This window comes from Pongo abelii, chromosome 9 (assembly GCF_028885655.2).
Source record: "Pongo abelii isolate AG06213 chromosome 9, NHGRI_mPonAbe1-v2.0_pri, whole genome shotgun sequence".
Classification (NCBI taxonomy): domain Eukaryota; kingdom Metazoa; phylum Chordata; class Mammalia; order Primates; family Hominidae; genus Pongo; species Pongo abelii.
Genome location: NC_071994.2, coordinates 4,366,632 through 4,385,561, shown reverse-complemented (window position 1 = coordinate 4,385,561; position 18,930 = coordinate 4,366,632). Strand labels below are relative to the sequence as shown.

At 56.6% G+C, this 18,930-nt stretch overlaps 1 protein-coding gene across 6 annotated transcripts in view; it reads right to left on the bottom strand.

The window, feature by feature from the left end:
- SHANK2 (SH3 and multiple ankyrin repeat domains 2) overlaps positions 1–18,930 on the bottom strand; it is a 694,542-nt gene that overhangs the window by 19,479 nt on the left and 656,133 nt on the right. For 4 of the 6 annotated variants that reach the window (XM_054524157.1, XM_054524160.2, XM_054524161.2 and 1 more), the window contains 5 exons: positions 13,857–13,992; positions 13,260–13,340; positions 3,233–3,363; positions 1,164–1,275; positions 212–232 (listed from right to left, as the gene is read on the bottom strand). In XM_054524157.1, coding sequence (XP_054380132.1) covers positions 212–232; positions 1,164–1,275; positions 3,233–3,363; positions 13,260–13,340; positions 13,857–13,992 — 481 coding nt within the window. The remainder of the gene's footprint in view (positions 1–211; positions 233–1,163; positions 1,276–3,232; positions 3,364–13,259; positions 13,341–13,856; positions 13,993–18,930) is intronic. The other 2 variants (XM_054524158.1, XM_054524159.1) reach the window with 2 other exon arrangements.

Sequence of the window (18,930 nt, the reverse complement as noted above, 5' to 3'; positions counted from 1 at the left end):
GATAAGGGTATTCCAAATTTAACGTACTCCTTGTGGGAGGACATTTTGGCATTGCAAAGATGGCTCGTTCAAGGTGTTCTCCATTGACCAGTCCCTCTGAGTTGGTTGTCTGGCAATTATGTTCCCAAGGAGTACTAATTTAAGAATACACCTTATAAAGTAAACTGGGTTACATTCAGATTACAGATTCCAAACCATAAGGGTCACTAACCTGATAGAAAGATTCTGCTGTCTGACAGGAGGAAATCAGTTGTTATTAACCAGTAACCGCAAGACAAATACGCAGCTCTCCCTGAGTTTGCTGGTGCAGGGGGAGCTTTAAGCACAGCAGACACCACCTCCACGGCCACTTACTGCCTGCCTAGCGACTGCTTACAGTTATCCACCTCAGACTCACAAGCATGCTGCGCTTTTGCACAGCAGCCCAGAGGCATTTCCAGAACACACAGGACAGTGCCCCTGGGGTGGGCTGGGCAGACCAGAGTCCCAGGGTTGCCTCCACAACTCTCACAGGGCAAGGGCCTTAGCTTCTACCAGAATTGACCCAGTAAAGGCAATGCTGAATTATCTCACAAAGGGACTGTCTCAAAGGGTCAAGTGTGACCTTGTCTCAAGGTCAAGTGTACCTTTGCTTGCAACAGAGTCAATAGGAATAATGGTGACATTAAGAAGAAAGGAAGGCAGTTTTCTGCAACACACAGTACATTATTTCATTTCGAGACCCTGACCCAACCACCCTTGGAAGTATATCTGCTGAGCTCATACTCCAGGCCTGGCGGTGGCTGGGGAATGCAGGGAACCCACTTACCCTTCCCACCCTGAGCAGGGCAGGGTGGGGGAGGGGGGTTGGCTCGCACCACCCTCCCACCCTCCCGCTTTACCCTGCTGGAATTATCACAGATAACTGGGCTTCAAGATTATAGAAGCCACCCTGGATTTTGTGTCCTTCAGGGGGGATAAGTTTCATGCCACTCAGATATTCTGATGGCTCCCTGGTGGGCAAGGCCAGGTTCCTACCCTCTGGTGGGTGGGCTGGCAGGGCCTTGCTGGGGTGGGACGCCAAGGCAACTGTGAGAGGCCCAGGGGTCAGAATTCCTGAGGGGCCTAAGGCTGTGTTTGAAAGCCCAGGGGCAACTTCTGTGGGAGAGTGCCACACTTCTTACCTATTGATTTCTGCCTTCGCATCGTACCTCGAGGGATGCCCAGAAATGGGGCTTTTGGGCTCCCAGGAACAGTGGGCGTCATCACGGCGATTCCTTGGCGTTCATACACAGACTGCAAACCAGAGAGCCTAGGGTGAGACGCAGCCCTGGCCAGCCCCCACCCATGGTCACAGGGCCCAGAGACCACAAGGGAACTTCTGTCACTGTGGCTTCCCCAAGCTGCTTCTGGAGCCACCTAAAGTCTCCAGTGGGGCTGATGAGAACCACAGCATTGAGGACCCAGGAAGGGCCCTCTCTAGCTGCCTTTCCTATTCGCTGCAGCTGCTATTGGCCTTTGGCCCTGTTAGGATGACAGCATGCCCTGTTCCATGGAGATGTAGTCTGCTGCAACATCATTTGCCAGAGCAGCTGGACAGACACGTCTCTCTGAGAGGGGGGCCAGGCTGGATGTCCTGTGGGAAAGGGCACAGAGTGGTGGGCAGTGGGGTCTGGCCTGGGTCCATACCCCACTCCCCATGTGACCATCGAGTCCTTACATAGGAGCCACCATCTCCTCTTTCATAAAATGGGCTCCTGACACCAGTCCCACAGTGTGTGCAAAGGCCAGTCAGGTATTGTGGTGGTGTGTGGGTGAGTGTGATGTGCCAGCTAGCTTAAGCAAGCCCTGGAGTTGCTCAGGGGCACAGCTTGGAGTCTGCAGCAGCGGGCTGTCCCCAGCTTCCTCCCTCCTCAGCCTGTTCCAGGAGGAGCCTAGAGCTCCCCTCCTCCACTTTGGAAGCAGAGTCCTGGTGATGCCAACTCTTTCGCTTCCCCAGGCTGCTGTTTTGTCTGCAAAACTGAGATGGCTCAGGGCCCCAAACCCGTAGTGTTGAAGGCCAACCCAGGAAAATATCAGATGCGGATGCTTGATGGAAATATTCGTGTGCAAGCTTTTATTGCTCCAGCTTGGAGATGCAGTTTCCATGTGTCCACAGCCTCTGTTTGTCTCACTGTATGGCCCTGAGGCTGGGGAGCAAAGTGGGACCCTTTGGGAGGTCAAGGGCACCTTGTCTCAGACACCCCCCACCTTGGTGGGGCATGTGGGTGCCACGAAGGACTGGGAACAAAGTGGGAGGCAAGGACCGGCAGGCAGGGCCTGGAGGGGAAGGCCCCTTGTGGAGTTCAGAGGTGATGGGAGGAGGTGTGAGGGCAGATATTTTAATTGTAATTATTAACAGTTGTTTAATGCACATTACAGAAAAGCCTTGTGATAAATTTATAATATTTATAGGTGTTATTGTTCAAGAAAAGGCTAGACATAGGCAGTTTGATACTGGTTCAAAGAGAATACTAAGCTAGGTAAGCAATCGGGACAGGTAGGCAGTGCTGGAATCTGACATCAAGTTCAGATGGCTGCCTCTGCACAACGGAGAAGCAATCCAAGGGTCCAGGAGGCCACGCCTTGTTCAGGACGTGCCCAGGGGAATCAGCAGCCTCTGCCCCAGGCCCTTTCCCAGCTGTGTGCCCTCCTGACTGCCCAGGGAAGGTGACCATGGCATGGGCAGCCTGCTCTGAGCCAGGCACCCACTGCACCCAGCAGACACTGAAGCCCTTCATGGCACTTCTGGCTCTGAGGACAAGTGTTGCCCAGGATCTCGGAGAGCGTGGGGGACTGCCACATGGGATGTGGGACAGATGGCCTCTTCCACACCGGAGCATTTCTGTGCTCTGGGTGGACGAGGAGGCAAGATCCCCTCTGTCTGAAGAGTGTGTCAAGGCCCCTTACATCCATGTGCTCACAGGTCCTCAGCCAAGTATGTCAGGACACCTTCGAGGCTCAGGGCACAGTGAGCGGAGACAGTCAGTGTGGTAAGGGAGTGGCAGGGCTTGGATGCAGCCTGCTCTGTCCCACCACTGTGAGTCTGCACGGACCCGGCTCTTCATCCTGTGGCCACTTAGATTTGGGCCCCACCTCTGGACAGCATGAACCAGACATGAGAGCATGTGCACCTCAGCTACTGAGACAGCCCACCTACTTCCTGGGTCACTGTCGGCCCCCGCCCTCGTGGTCCCAAGGTACGGCCACTCACGTTCATGTCTGAGCCTGCCGGGAAGCACCGGCTGCTGGGCCGCTGCTTGATGGTCGCCACTCTCGGTTCCACAGCCATGTTCTCAGCAGCGCGGGAGGGCTTGGAGGCCGGGACTATCTCCTCAGGTTTATCTGCAATAGAACCGTGAGGATTGGAGCAGCAACACCAGTCGGGGAAGCTTGGCGTAGATAGGAAAGCGCACAGGTGCAGCAGCCACTCCAACATCCAAAACTGTGCAGGGGGCATTTGTTGCTGCTGTGAGGAGCATGCATGTGCCTCTGCCACATGCATTCCCACTGGGGCATGGGCTCCTTCCCCAGACCTTGCCCTTGGAGGCATGCACGAGGCATGGACATAGAAGACCCTCCACAGCTCGGCCACCTCCTCATAAGTGCCCAGCCCCCAAGGGCTCTGAAGCTTTTTGGGACATTTCTGGTTTTTTTTTTTTTTTTTTTTTTTTTTTTTTTAGAGACAGTCTCTTGCTCTGTTGCCCAGGCTGGAGGGCTGGAGTGCAGTGGTGCAATCTTGGCTCACTGCAACCTCCGCCTCCCAGGTTTAAGCAATTCTCTTGCGTCAGCCTCGAGAATAGCTGGGATTACAGGCACCTGCCACTACGCCCAGCTAATTTTTGTATTTTTAGTAGAGACGGAGCTTCACCGTGTTGGCCAGGCTGATCTTGAACTCCTGACCTCAAGTGATCCACCGGCATTGGCCTCCCAAAGTGCTGGGATTACAGGCATTTGGGCCATTTCTTTAGTGGAATCACTTTATTCTTACTAATGGGATTTATTCTTGTGAGGGTTAACTAAACTGACTTTTTGAAGTTTTTTTTTTTTTTTTTTTGAAGAGACTCAGACATATGGTTCCTTTGTAACTGTGATTGCCAAGACATGAGGACCTGCCACCCAAGGCAGTATGGGTGTTTCAGAGGCCAGGGTGCTCAGAGCCCCAGGCGTTAGTAAGTGTTGCAGAGGGAAGGTCTTTCTTTATTTTCCCCAACGCAGAACCTTCCCATTTCCTTTAAAAAAAAGAAAACCAAAGTTTAGTTATAAGGGATCCTTAGCAATTAACAAAAGTTTTTTAAAAAGGACATTTACAGCACTTTTTTTTTTTTTTTTTTTTTTTTACTTGAAAACTGAAGCACATCCCCGAGCTCTCCTGACGCCTTAGCTTCATCTCAGGGTGTTTGGGATCAGGCATAAGGGTGTGTCTAGGGCTGTTTAAATGCAAGGGCCCTGTGCCACTGAGACCTGGAGAGCTGGTCTTCCAGTCCCGATGTGCATTCTGGAAAAGGTGACCCCAGCTGTACTTCTAAGATGTCACTGGGTTGGGACAAAGCCAATGCGGTGTCTGGTGGGTGTACCCCATTCTGAGCCCTTGAGACAGCACTGGCCTTACTCCCTGGGGAGAAGCAGGCCATCTAGAACATTCTGCCTCTGGCCACCCTAAGCCCACTCTTGGGGTCTGGTGGCTCCCATGAAGTGTATGCTAGGGCCTTGCCCAGACTTTGAGCCACGAGGCTATTATGCAAGTCGGAGCTGAGCAGAGTGTGGGGAGGAAGGCCCCCATCTCCAAGTTGTTCTTCAAGCTGAGGCGGAAGTTACCTGTCATGGCAGCTTCTCACGGGGAGCTGACCCACGGGCAAAGCTCCCAGAGCCACGGCACGGATCGGGGTTGTCCAACACAAAGGCATCAGGCTCCTGACAAAGGAGCCTGGACAGAGGTCCCCACAAGAGGAAGTTTGGGGAGAAGAAATGGGGGTGTGCTGGGGACACTGAGCCAGGCGCCCTGTGATGGCCCCTCAACCTTGCAGAGCAGCTGAGACGTACACAACTCTGACACCTATGGACACTCTCACGGTAGAGTCTGCATGAGGGGCCTGGTTCCAGGCCTGTGTTCCAGACCCTTGGGCCAGTCCTGCCCCCACCAGGCCAGAACCTCAAGGCAGTCTATATATTTTTTTTTTTTTCTTTAAGATGGAGTCTCACTGTCACCCAGGCTGCTTGGCTCACTGCAACCTCCACCTCCTGGGTTCAAGCAATTCTCGTGCCTCAGCCTCCTGAGTAGCTGGGATTACAGGCAAGCACCACCATGCCCAGCTAATTTTTGTATTTTTAGTAGAGACGGGGTTTCACCATGTTGGCCAGGCTGGTCTCAGACTCCTGACCTCAAGTGATATGCCCGCCTTGGCCTCCCAAAGTGCTGGGATTACAGGTGTGAGCCACCACACCCAGCCATACACTTTTAGTCTTCAAACAAGGAGGGGGAAGAAAAGGCAGGAGAATGTGCAGCAGAGGCCATATGGCTGTCACGCCCAGCACACTTACCATGGGGCCCTTCAGGAAGGTGTTTGCCGACCCCTGGCCTGGACCACATTTCCTGTTGTCAGCAAAATGCCAAGTGTTCACGCAAAGCAAGAAAGCCCTTGCCCCATAGTGTCTGGGTAGCCGAATCTCCCCCCACAGCACTCTCTCCCTTCACGACCAAGTCCAGCTGACCAGGCCTGCAGGCTCACTGCTGCTCACGCACTCTCTCCTGTGATTCCTGGACCCAGAAGCCCCGCTGGCTCTTTGATGAGCCTGATGCCTCCTTGGGGGCCTTGTCATTCCCCCAGTGGATGCTAAGCATCTGCTCCTCAGGGAACTGGTCAGGCGTGGTAGGAAACACCCGATTCTCATCTCACTTGGCAGTGGGGACATCCTGGCTGCGACCCGTGACCCCAGTCCAGAGTCGTGCTGTCCTCACCTGCGTTCAAGGCCCTCCTCAGCCCAGCTCCTCCGGCTGCAGCAGGTGCTGCATGGCTGCCTCATCTCACATTCCCTTTGCTGGGGTCCCTGTCAATCTCCCTGGGCTGCACGGGCTGGGTCCACCTGCCATGGTCCCAGCAATTTGCCTCCTCCAAGGAGTCTTTCCCCTCTCAGGGCTGGGCTGGGACTCCTTGGATGGCTGGGGTCGAATTGGTTTCTGTGCAGGCCTCTCTGCCCTGGCCTTGCCCATCAGCTGGGCTTCTCCCCCTTGACTCGGGACCAGGTGATGCTTGGGTGATCTCCTTTGGCCGGCTGTGATGTGCAACTCCAGCTTGGTCTATCCCTGGAAGTGGGGGCGCTGGGCAGTGGCTGTTCTTTGCCTCAACTGAGATGTGGCCGCTGGTGGTCCCCAGAGTATTTTTCTCCAATGAAACGGGGGTTGAGATGTGTCTCCGGCACCAAGGAGTTATGTCCCACAACTGTGGTGAGCCAGGGCACTGCGGGGTGGGGATACCCCGGGACCTGCTTCCTGACAGTGCTGGCCTGGGCCCCTCCTCTAACCCCAGTGGAGGGTGAGGCCTGAGCGGGGTGCAGCAGCATGTACCTCCGTGAACATGACCCAGAAGGGATGCCACCAAGTTAGGGGAAGAGCAGCTGGAGCCCAACAAAACATCCCACGGGAGCATTCCAGGTGGCGAGCTCTGGGGGCAGCCGCAGAATCCAGCCCACCTGATACTGTACACAGGTGCAGACAGGGAAGGGTGCCTTCCTGGCTGCCACCTGCCTGTGCCCAGGCCTGCACCTGTGGAGATGCAGGAAGGCCCATCCGAGCCAGGAACCCCTGCGCATCCCTCCTGGCCGGACTTCCAGGCTATGGTAAGCTCAGAGGCTAAGGTGGCAGCTGGGGCTGAATAGTGGAGGTGAGGGAAAGTCATCGGCGTTGAACATTGACAGGTGTCAGACCCAGAAGACGCATTGACAGGTGTCAGACCCAGAAGACGCAGGAGGGCCGAGGCCCTGCAGGGGAAGGCCTGGGCACAGGTGGGTGTGGGAAGGCTGTGGCCAGGCTCCGCTGTGCTGTTGGCCATGTCTGGGCACATGAAGGAAGGTGGGACTCTAGGGCATAACAGCTTTCCTGGGATTACAATTTAAATGAGCCAAATCTTCAAGAAGCTCCTGTTTCCAACTGGGCCCTTCCAGAAGCCATGTGTCTGTTTTTTATGTATTAACAAACCCCACAGCTGATAAGGCTGGTTCATTTCCATCCACTGCACACTGAGGGTCTGCTGCCCGGCCTTCCCGGGGCACCGCCTCGAATTCTCACATTCCCAAAATGAACAGGCTGCAGGCTGCCATTTTAGGACCTCACGGCCTGCGGCAGGCATCTTGCTAAATACACCTCCTGTAACTGTGTGCCCAGGGTGAAGGAAAGGTGTTCTGGTCAATAATGACAGCCGTCCCTGAATCAGGTGGAAGTTCTAGGCTGATCATCTTGTTTCTCATCCTAATGAGAAGCTGGCTGTAGTAAAGGGATTGTCGAAGGGAAAACATTTCAGGTCTGAGATGCGTAAGGCCATATGGGGGCAAACCATGGGACCAGGCAGGAGCTGGGGCTGGCGTTGGGGTCCCCCGAGCCTTGTGCCTGCCATGTGATGGGCTGCCCAGCCCTGGGCCCTGGTGGGCAACGGCTGCAGAACGTTTGTTTGGAAATGGTTGGGGTCACCATTGGCATGCTCTGCCTCGTCCAGGAGAACCACGAGGCGGGGGTGGGGGCACCCTACCCATCATCACAGTCACCACATCAGAGGGTGGGGCTGGTCATGTCATTGAAGGTGCATCCCTGAAACTGTGGTCACCTTGCCTGTGGACATCTGGTCTCTGTTTTAAACCTTTCCCTTCCTAATAACCCCAAAGCAAATGTTCTTTTGAACCAGAACATGTGAGAGCAGCTGGGCGTGTTGGGGTGGTAGAGTCAGGAGCTAGCATTCCTTTATTCAAATGAAAAAGGAAAACCCTGCATTGGCCCCCCACAGGGGTGCGGGTCCCTCCTGGCCCTTGTCTCTTGGGGACGTGGCCAGTGGGAGCGTGCTGGCCTGACTTGCTCAGTCCCTATCTTGGAGATCTTGTTTACCAGGATATGGAGACTTTTCAGAAAAGCCACAGGACTGAGATTCCTGCTTCTCATTCTAGGCTCCTAAGGATTATGCTTAATTTATAAAAGCTCAGAACTAGGTCTTTATTCAGGGACTCCGGATGAAGGGGATTAGCGAATCCGGCCCCTGGCAGTCTTCGAATGAAGTGTTCGGTGACAGAAAACAAGCCTCAGACAGATTTGAAACTGTGAAATCCCAAAACACTCCAGTGGGGAGCTGATGAAGACGCCCCAGCAGTCACCCGCATTTCAGCCCTCTGAGCAAGCGAGTGTTCTCTCTGCTACTAGACACGTGATGCTGACCAGGCACAGGGAAAAGGGAGGGGAGGTAGGTTTGTCACCTGCCTGCCCTGCCTGTTACCAGAGCCCCCCAGCCCATGAGCTGACTCTGGACCACGGGCTGACTTCAGTGCAGGTTCCCCTGATTGATAGGGGGCAGGAAGCAGCGTGCCCCGTGCTAGAGAAATCTTGCCACTGCTCTGCATCCTTGGTGAATCACAAGGGAGTCACCAAATCAAGGAGTGACACGACCCTAGCGTCCATGCTGAGGCTGGGAGGCCCAGGACCACACAGGCACCTGGTGGCCGAGTCTCCTGGAAAATGGGCCCTGCACTGAAGCGATGCTAGGTCCACTGTCCAGCGAGTTCCTTTGCCTGTGGCCACACAATAGGCCCAGAGCCTGGGAGCCAGCCCCATTGAGGGGCAGAGTGCCCAGCTGTTTCCCTATCGACTCTTCAGAACCTTCTGGGGGAAGGCAGCAGACCAGACCTGTGGAGGGCTGCATGGGGCTGCTCCATCTCTTCAGCTTTCCTGGGACCTGATTCATGGTCTGCTTCATATCCTCTGGCATGATCCAGGGACCCTGTCGGTTCTCAACCACTGCTCTCTCCCCTTATGTGAGCTTGAAGTGGTCTGTCTACTTCTCTGGAGTTGCAGTGCCACTTGGGTGAGAGAGTACAAATGTCACTCCATTTCCAAAAGGAAAACACACACATCTGCAGCGCCAGATGTTAGAGGACAGAAGCCACGTGTGTTAGAAGCAGCGGCTGTTGCCAGTTGGCCGGCCTCTTGGTTTAATCTTCAAAGAGGCAGTTCAGGGTGGGAAGGGTGTGCTTGGACCCTGGTGGACTGGTCCTGGCCTGCAGGCTCTGAGTCACACACCTTCCAAGGGCTAGAGTCTGAAGGTACAGCCATAGGTGCCTGGTAGGGTGAAGGCCACAGTCCCCTTCATGTGCCTGGGGGCAGAGGCCCCACCCCAAATCCTGCCTGACAGCCGGCTTCTTCCTGAGCCCAGCACAGGGTCTGGGGACTAGGGCAGGTGCTCAGAGAACACTTAAAGACTAAACAAGGATTTTACAGATGGAGAACTGAAAACCTGGGATCACTAAGCAGGGTAAAGCTAGCAGGGACAGACCTGGGATTTGAGGTGCTTTGCCAGGGATGTTAAGATAAATGACCACGCACGTGGGGCTTAAAACAATGGAAACGTATCCCTGCACAGTTCTGGAGGCCGGAAGTCCAAGGTCAGGCTCCTTCAGGGGTCTGGGGAGGATGAAATCCACGGTGTTTCTTGGCTTGTTCCTTCCTTCTTTACAAGGACACGCCACTGGATTTAGGGCCCACCCGAGTCCAGCATGACCTCATCTTGATTAGATCTGCAAGGATCCTATTTCCAAATAAGGTCCCATTCACAGAACTTTGGGGGTCACTTTTCAACCCAATACAACTGTAAAGGCCTGACTTTTGTTCCACACGGCCTTTCTGCAGTGTGACGAGTGCTTTTTCCAAGGTGAGGCCAGTCCTCCCAGAGACGGGTGGAGGCAGCACGAGGGGCCTGGAGCATTTGCTGCGCATCCACTATGTGCCCCGCACTTCGCATGTGCACCATGGCATGCCCTCATGGCCCTGGAGGCAGGGGCTGTCAGCAACCCTCGGTGTCTTCAGTCCCCAGCTGGATCCCCCAGTGTGACCAGGCTGGGCCACGGCTGCTGGTCTCTTTGGGGTCTTCTGCCCACACCCTTGCCCCCTGTTAGATCTGGGGTTGAGGCTCTGGGGCATTTAAGCTCAAATTTGTAGCCAGTTTCTCTTGCTCAGACAGGAGGTGGATCTTCTCTCTGGGGCTCCTGCCTGTGCTCTGCGTGGGCTCTGCCTGGCCGTGCAGGCTGTGACTCTTATCTTCTGATGCCACCCTGGGGGAGGAGGGCGGTGTGGATGGGGCCAGGTCCCAGCAGGCCACAGGCGCCCACAGCGGCTCAGCCACCTGAGTCCCTAACTGTTCTCCCTGACAAGGGACTTTTGTTGTCCCACACTATTCTGGCAACTGGGTCCCTGGGCACCCATGGTGGGGCGTCTTCCTCAGGTAGGTGATGAATAGAGGGCCATTCCTGTGAGCTGGGGTTTGGCCTTGGATTGAAGGGGTGTTCACACAGAAACGTAATTGCATGACATAGAAAGAAGGGTATTCTGTACCCTGGGCGTCCACCACATCCTCGGCACAGCAATGGGGCCTAGAAAGCCCGCTGGGAGTTTTCTGGGCAGCTGTAGGATGCTGGTGCAAGCCCGGGGCTGCTGCAGAGAAGCCGCTGGGATGACACAGGTCGGGGCGGTGGGCAGGGACAGCCAGGGGAGGAGGCAGTGGTGGTTCTGTGCCCACTTCACCCATTCTCATCTAACATGATTGGGACACACTTAAGACGTGCCTTAGGGCCAGTGCCTCTGGCCAGGTGCTAGGCTCCTTCCAACTCCAAGGGATTAATTAAAAGCTGGGAGTGCTGCTTTTAATTGTTGGGGGAGCTGTGTCCAGCAGCAGGCAAGCAATACCCCCCGATGTGCTTGCTGCTGTGAAAGGGGGGACCTGAGTCTATCTGGGGCCTGCGGTCCGGCTGCCCACAGCCACGGTGACCGCCAGTCTCCCACTCCACACCAGCCCTGGGTGGGGAGGTGTAGCCAAAGGGCTCACACTGCTCCCTTCTCCCTCTAGTGCCCCACAGGGCACAGGGCAGCCTCTTGGGGAATGGGTGATTTCCGGGCCTTAAAGGGAGGCAGTTCCTGCCCACCACAAAGGGGTCCTGAGGGTCAGGAATACAGCCAGAGGCTCTGCTCGTCTGCAACCCCCCATCCAGGCAGCCCCATGTGACTCAGGGCCCTGGGAGGCCACCCAGCTGAGGCAGCTGAGGCAGGCCCAGCTGAGACCAAACAGGGGTCTGGCCAGCTGAGGCAGCTGAGGCAGGCCCAGCTGAGACCAAACAGGGGTCTGGCCAGCTTCACGGTCATGACGATGTGAACACAGGACACGCTGGGGAATCACAGACAGGAGAAGCCAAGCAGAAAGAACAGACAGATGTGTTCCAGGGCGGGGCTCCTTGGGCAGGACCCGGCAGGAGAAGACAACACAAGGCTTTGCAACACATTTGAGACTTCACGGCGTCACAAAGGAGGTTTCTGTTCCACGGGGGGTGGGGGTGGGGGGGGGGTGGTGATGGGCAGGGGGCTGAGACAGACACTGGGCCTCCCTTACCCTTCTTCTTCCGGACCGAGGCTTGCAAACAGAAAGGGGAGCGCCATGAGCCACCAGGATGCAGCGCCCGCCCGCAGCCTACACTCGGGCCTTGTCAGCTCAGGGCGCCTTAGGAGCAGGCTGGGCCGGCAATGGGGCGGCAGGCAGGGGCTGTCTGGAACGCTGCAAACGCAGGCTGCGCTCCATGGAGTGGCTTTCCCCCAGCCTTGGCTGCCCGCACAACTCTGTCCTGTCTGCCCTGCTCGTTAACCTACTGCCTGGCAGTGGAAGGGGGGCTTTCCTTCTTCCTCAGCACCCTGCCAAAGTGGGGGAGGAGTTCTCAGAGCAGACATGAGCAGAGGTGGCGAGGCCAGCCTTTAGAGCACACCTGTGGCCTTTCCTGCCTCATTCTTTTGTTTCTTGACTGAGCTGAGCTCGCAGGAGCACCCCTTGGAAAGATGAGAGCTGCTGGGCTTGTCCCTCTGGGGAGCCCCAGGACAGGCCTCTGTGGAGAGGGCCTGGAGGCTGGTCACCTCCTCCGTCGCCTGTGAGGCTGGGGCACGCGGGGCACTACTGGTTCTGGGTGGGTGGGGCAGCGCCACTGCAGGGCTGCTGTTTTGGACTGAGGCCTCATGCCTGTCCTCAGACTCTAGCCCCAGAACCTCGTGAGAGGCGGCCTGGCCGGCCTCAGCACCCTGGGCCGAGGAAGGATGACTGCTGCTTCACTGCTGTGGCAGCACTTGCTAGACCCCTCTCGGGAAAGCTACCTGTGCCAAGTGCAGGGAGGACGGGGCCTGTGAGTGACAGCACCGGCGGGGGCTTGGCTCTCAACCCCCCGGGCCAGCTGGACTGGACCGTGGGCCTTGGACGGGGGCTCATTTCTGTGCCCATGTAAGCTGCCTTCACCAGCTCCAGTTTGTGCTCCAGTGGAGCAAGCATTTCCACCTACGCGCCATCTCTGTGTGTTTCAGAGCCACCCTCTTTCCAAAGGTGTCCCTGGGCTCCATGGTGACTCCCCGGAACAGGATCCTGCATGGCCAGCATGGCCCACGTGGCTGCTAGTCGCCCTTCCCCAGTCTACAAGATGGAGTCAGAGGGCCAGAGCCTCTCTCTGTTGCTTGCAGACCTTATACAAAGGTACCGGGAGTTCCCTAAGCCTGCTGTGCAGACCAGACTGCTCTGCCAAGCCCATGCTATCTACACAGATCCCCAGAGGATGGAGCCTTCTGGTCTGAGCCACGTGGGGAGCAGCTCACACAGGCCTCTGAGGCCTGGGCTGAGGTGGATGTCGGTGGGGGTGCCCTAGACAGCAGGGGGAGCTGCTTTGGGGACCCAGTGGGGCTGCTTACCTTTATCCACTAGTGAGAGGCCCAAAAATTCAAAACAAAACAATGTTAGATAAACAGAAAAGAGGAAAGGCAGGACTAGCAACAACGCCCCGCGAGGCTCCGAGGGAGGTGCACACGTGGGGCCGCGGGGCAGGCAGGGGCATTTCCTGACGCATGTCTGGGTACAGAGGCAGGAAGGGGGTAGCGAGCAAGCGTGGGGTCATGCACAGCCTGGTGCTTTGCAAAGGGCAGCTCAGGGACCAGCATGGCGACTGTACGGGGCTGGGCCGGGTGTGCGACTTACCGAGCTCCTCCAGCTCCGAGGTCATGGACTTGGAGCGCAGGGTGAGGGCTGTGGTCGGTGCCCGCTTTGGAGGCGGGGGAGCTGGAGGGCAGAGGAGAGATGCGTGTGAGACCCCAGCCCATGTTTCCAGATATGGGAATAAGGCCAGCGGTGGCCCTGTGGCTGGTAGGTGGGTCTCAGGCTGTTTGGCTGCGGTGGTTAGGGGTTGTGCAGGTGTGCTTATGATGGGAAAGGACAGGTACTCAGGAGGATCTTGCCATATCCCAGAACTGCAGTGCAGGCCTTCATGGGTGGGCCTGGGGAGGGAGAGGGAGGGGACGGGACACTGAGTGGGAAGCCAGCAGAAGCCTGCGGAAGGGACGCCTGCTAGTGACTAAAAGGGCACTCCTGGTGGGACATGGATGGTTCCGGCAGCCTGTGAGCTCCAAGTCATTGTCATGGGCTCTGGCGGCAAATTCCAGCCTTGCCCCTGTGCCTGGGCTCTCAGAAGTGTGGGATCGGCTGGAGAGAGGGCCCACTGCCCCCCAGCTGTCCTGCCCGCCCCCACCCACCCCTGGTAGGGCCCCAGGCTGGAGCTGGGCAATGTGGGGCATGTACCTTTCTTCCTGGCGGTGTCGTCGGGGTCCAGATTCCTGGTCACTGTGACCACCTTAAGGACCAGGTGATTCCCTCCCTGCCGGATCATGTTCACCACCTGCCTGTGGCCGACTTTGACAACATTCTCATTGTTCACCTGTGGGAAGGCGGGGAGGATGGCGTCAGCGAGAGCCAGCGGAGAGGAAGACAGCTGGCACCCACCCAAGGCAGAGACACGTGGGCTCCTAAAAAGGGGGCGAACGCAGGGAAGCGAAGGGAGTGAGACCATCATCTTTTTGGAAGCAAAGGTGCTTTTGGGGAAACCAGAATGAATGCTGCTGTGACTGTGGAGGTCACTTAACTGTAGCTTAGGAGGCTGGGGGAGGCCTTCCTCTGACACTGCAGCTCTCTGCTGAGTCCTCCACAGCTGCTGCGGAGGAAGGGCTGATTGATTCCTATTTAACCTGAGCATCCTTAGGTGCTTACTTTTACAGGCCTGGGGCAATTTTCACGGCCACCAAGAGACTGCATGTGAAGAGCCTGACAGGCGAGTTCCAGGGCTGGGCTGCAGTGCCAGGCTTTGCATCCTCACAGGAGGAGGAAACGTGGCGCTTAATTGCTTCTCTTCTCATATATTCTGGGAACGCACATCACGCTGACGCGGCCCCTTTCCTCCCACTCCCTCCCTCCCTCTCTCCCGCTCCAGAGGCCTGGGAAGGCAGAAAAGCCTGGCCCGGCAGGGCGCTCGCAGAGTGGGGGCCCTGTCCCTGTGCTGGTCTGGACAGCTAGCTGCCCCAGTGCTCCTGGGACGGTGAGTGCCAGGCTGGGGACCCCCAAGGCTGCCATGCTATGGCCACTGCCCTGCAGTTGAGGAGCTCTTGGTCCCTTTAGGAGCCGGTTACCTCCCGCCCTGTTTGTCCTCACCATGGCAAATGCACCTGGCACGGAAGTAGGAACGGACTCAGGGTGCCATCCCCCGGCCTCTCTGCTCTTCTCACCTCCCTGAGTAACGCTCAGCAGCAGATGGCTTTGGCTTCTGCCTCCCAGCCCCACGCCACTCCCAGAGGAAAACCCGAGTGATGGAGACTGGAACTGGGTGGGCGTCTGGGCCGACACTGCCCACCCTGGCTACTGCAGGAATAACACTTAGTGGTTTTCAAATGTTGCTGTGAAAAGTTCCCGGCCTCACCCCGCCCATGGAACTGAGCTCCACAGGGGGCCTCTGGCACCTTCATCCCAGCAGCTCCTGAATGGGAGCGCAGCCCAAAGGCAGCTGTCTCTAGGTGGCAGCAGGGAGGGGGAAGCCCCGAAGGGGAAGTTTACAGCTGCTTCACACGCCACCTTCAAACAAAGAAAAGCACCCTGATCGTAAACAACAGCCAAGACGTCATGCCCCTCACCAGTCACACTGTGCTGTACGCATATCCTCCTGCTATGGATTCTTCAAAAACTAAACATCTGGTATACCCACAGACAGAAAACTTAAAGCCTGTGTGCTGCTTGGTGGATTTTCACAAATCCAACACCCCTGTAAGAGCTGGATAGAAGCAGGTACCACCCGGCTCCCCATACTGTTGACAGGCCCAGGATGTGCCAGTTTCGGTCACCTACGAGACGGCTGCAGAGCTCCTCCAGGCAGAGCTGCGAGGAGCCCAGGGAGGACTCAGTGGGGCCAGGGCAGTCCCTGCTCCAGCTGCTCTGCAGTCTCTGCTGTGGGACCGGCTCATTCCCATGTACTCAGACCTGCCCAGTTTCAGCAGTGAGTATCCAGTGTCCTGGGTCCACTGGACAGCTGGTCACCCGCACTGTCCTGAAGATACAGTCTTGGGAGCAGGACCATCCTAGTGGGGCCTTGGGAGAGAGGCCCACCTACAGTGGCAGTGGTCTTTGCAAGGTGACTCCTGGGGGCTGTTCCTTTCACGAGGTTCTCAGAATGTAATTAGGAAAACAGATGGATTTAGGAAGTAAAGGAGCCAGATTGAGGAAGACAGCGCTGGGAGTTCTCGGAGGGCAGACCTCAGCTTGCAGGACCCTCGCTGCTCTGGTACAGACAGGCAACTGAACACCAGCCACGCGTTATCAGGTTCTCTCCCCTCCCATCAGCACACCCGGGTAGCGGCTGTTGCTCATTCATTCATTCACTCATTCCAGTGTTTCTGTTCCCCATACCACTAAAAGCCATGAGGCGCAGGCAGTTCAGCTGTCTCTGCCTCCATCTGTGGGAAGTTTGCGTCCTCATCAGGGAGTTTTGGCCGACACACAAAGAAGTGAACACATAACTTTAGGTGGCTGAGTACCACCTAAGAAGGTGCCAAGTAAAAGGAGACTGAACAGAGGCCTGGACCCACCAGGAAAGAGCAGTGTGGGCGGAGTTATGGGGTGGGAATGGGCAAGGAAGCGGTAGGGGGTCGGGGGTGCAGAAAAGGTCAAGGCCTGAGAGCAGGGCCTTGGATGCCAGGGTGAGGTTATGGGCCAGGGAGTGCTGAGGCCCTATGCAGAGATGAGGCATCTGACCCGAGCAGCTGTGGGTATGAGGTGCCAAACACACGTCGGGGGCACCGAGACACTGGGGTCTCAAACTGAGATGGAGGAGGCAGGCTGCCCAGGCTCAGGAGCCACGAAGCCAGTGTGTGAGGCCTTGGTGAGAAGACCTGGCAGTAGGGAGCCCCCAGTTGCCTGGCCACTAGATCCCCAGGGGTCTTCCCTTGCAACACTGTGGGGAGAGAGGGGAGGACTTGGCCCCACCTTGAGATGGGCTGGGACCAGCTTTCCTGCTCTGGGCGGGCCCCCAGTGCCAGGCCTTGAGGGGGCTCCAGCCAAGAAAGTGCATATTACTGCCTGCCTGCTCCTGCCACCCGCTGTGGGGCATTCTCTGGATCTGATGCTTGGGGAGACTACGGGACTGGCACAGGGATGGGCTGCCAGTCACTGGAGAAGCCAGGCTCAAGTTGGGGCCTCCTGAGGGCTCATTGGGCTGATGGGGACTTTAACAGCCCGGCCGCTTAGGCAGGGAGGGGCTGGGGATGTGGCCTCCAACTGCAGCCTACTAACCATCACGGCCTTGGGCTCACTCCCTAGAATCCTCATCCTCCAGAATCTCCTGTGGTTCATTTGTGGTGGCTGGATGCTGTCCTTCTGTGATCTTGGCCAGAGCTGGCCCTTGGCCACTTTGGGAGAAGAAGTTTGTTCCTGTGCCTTGGAAGGGTCAAGGGGCTGGAGGAGCCCTTTTCCTCAGAAGTGTCAGAGACTGACATTACTCTTTTCTGGGCAGGGGAGACAAAGGACCAAAGGGCCTCTCAGGGAATGAGCCACTCATGGGGGATTCTCAGGAAGCTTGGCTCTGGGGCCAAGGACCTTGGTGGCCCCAGCACCTTCCTTGTCTGTAGCCGACAGCCTGGGTGCATGTTCTGGTGGCACCTCCACACAGTCATGCTGCCCTAGCCAGAGCTGCTCCTGCACAGGGGCAGGCTGGCTTCCCAGATGTGATGTCTCGTATCTGAGTCTGCAGAAGCTGCTGTTCCCACCTAACTCTTAATCAGCAGAGCTCCCCAGTTCCTGATTCCATCCCCTGTACCCCTTGTAGACCTGCTGCCCTCAGCAGACTGCAGCAAATGGCAGGACCTGCTCAGGAGAGCTCAGAGGAAATGAGGCTCGCATGGGCCCTGGAAATATCACTTGGCCTTCTCTGAACGCTGATGACAAAGAGGCATACAGGGCTTGCAGGGGTGGAGCTAGATTTGGAATCAGTTGTTGGGCACCTGATGGCCTTCTGACCTCCGGAATCTGTCTCGCCCAGGTCTTCCAGGGTCCTGAGCCACTTCCAAACAAAGTTGCTTTGTACGAGCTCCCCTGCAGTACCAGCTCCACTTGGAGGGCCCTCCCTCCCCCTTCATGGAGGGATGGTATCCGGTGAGCCCTGGTCCTGGTGGGCCTGCACCCCTCCAGAATCAGCGTATTATTGGGTCCAGAGCCTGTGCGGGCCTTACTGCTTGCTGGGTGCCCGTGGGCAGGATGCCTGCCTCTCTATTGGGGTGTCCTCAGTAAACAGCATGGCTTCCTGCCCTGGCAAGCTCTTGGGGGCAGGGAGGTAGTGCCGACAGGGCCTCAAAGCATCCACACACATCCTAGGATGTTCCCTTTGGTCCCCATCCAGCGATTACCAAGGGTCAAATCCCACCCACACAGTGCCTCAGTCAGTTTTAACTTAGCTGTCACAATTTAAAGAGTATAAGACCTTTGTATAAAAAGTCTAGAATTTCAGTTTTCATTGAAAAATCAGAACCCTCGCACTTGGGGAGCTGGGCCTCCCACTTGCATGCGGCATCCTCCCCTGCTGTTAGCTGGGGCTGTGAGTGCTGCTGTGCCCACCCGCCCCAGCCTCCTGGGCCCTGATGTCACCTCCTCAGCTTGAGGGGGCATTGGATTTGTGGCTCTTGCCAGCCACCAGTGAAAACAGAAAACTGCTATCACTGCCTTTGATGCCATCTGCGTTTAGAATTTTGGGAAGGGACAGATTGAACTCTGCACATTGCTGGTCTCAAAATCAGCCTGGGTGACATTCATGAAACTGATTTCTATTTCCTAGGGGAGCCGCAGGTGACTGGTGAGCCCTGTATCAATCTAAGCTTCCCAGGCCAGTCTCCTGTGTCAGAGCTCAGATCTCAAAAAACATTCACCTTGTGCCCAGAATCTTTCTCCTGCAGAGGGAGAGGGATGTCTGCGAGGGGCCTGCAACAGCCTTTCTGAGCATGAGGAGGAGGCAGAATGGGGGAATGTCATGTGGGTGCTGGGGCAGAGGCAGGCGGCCACCCTGTCTGTCACCACTCCGCATTACCCTGAACCCTAGATGCAGGCCCAGTGGACAGACACGGACATGAGGTCTGGAGGGGCCTGTGGGGGACCCCAACTCAAACTTGGGCTTGCAAAAGCCAGGAAAGTGGCTCCGAATCTCGCACTTAATATAGAAACCACATCGTTTCCATCAATGAAGAGCCAGTTCCAGCACCAAGCATGTGGTCCCAGTGACGCGCGTTTGTAATTAGACTCTAAATACCATCAAGGCACTAAAAATGCCGACTTCCCCAAAGCAGCTGGG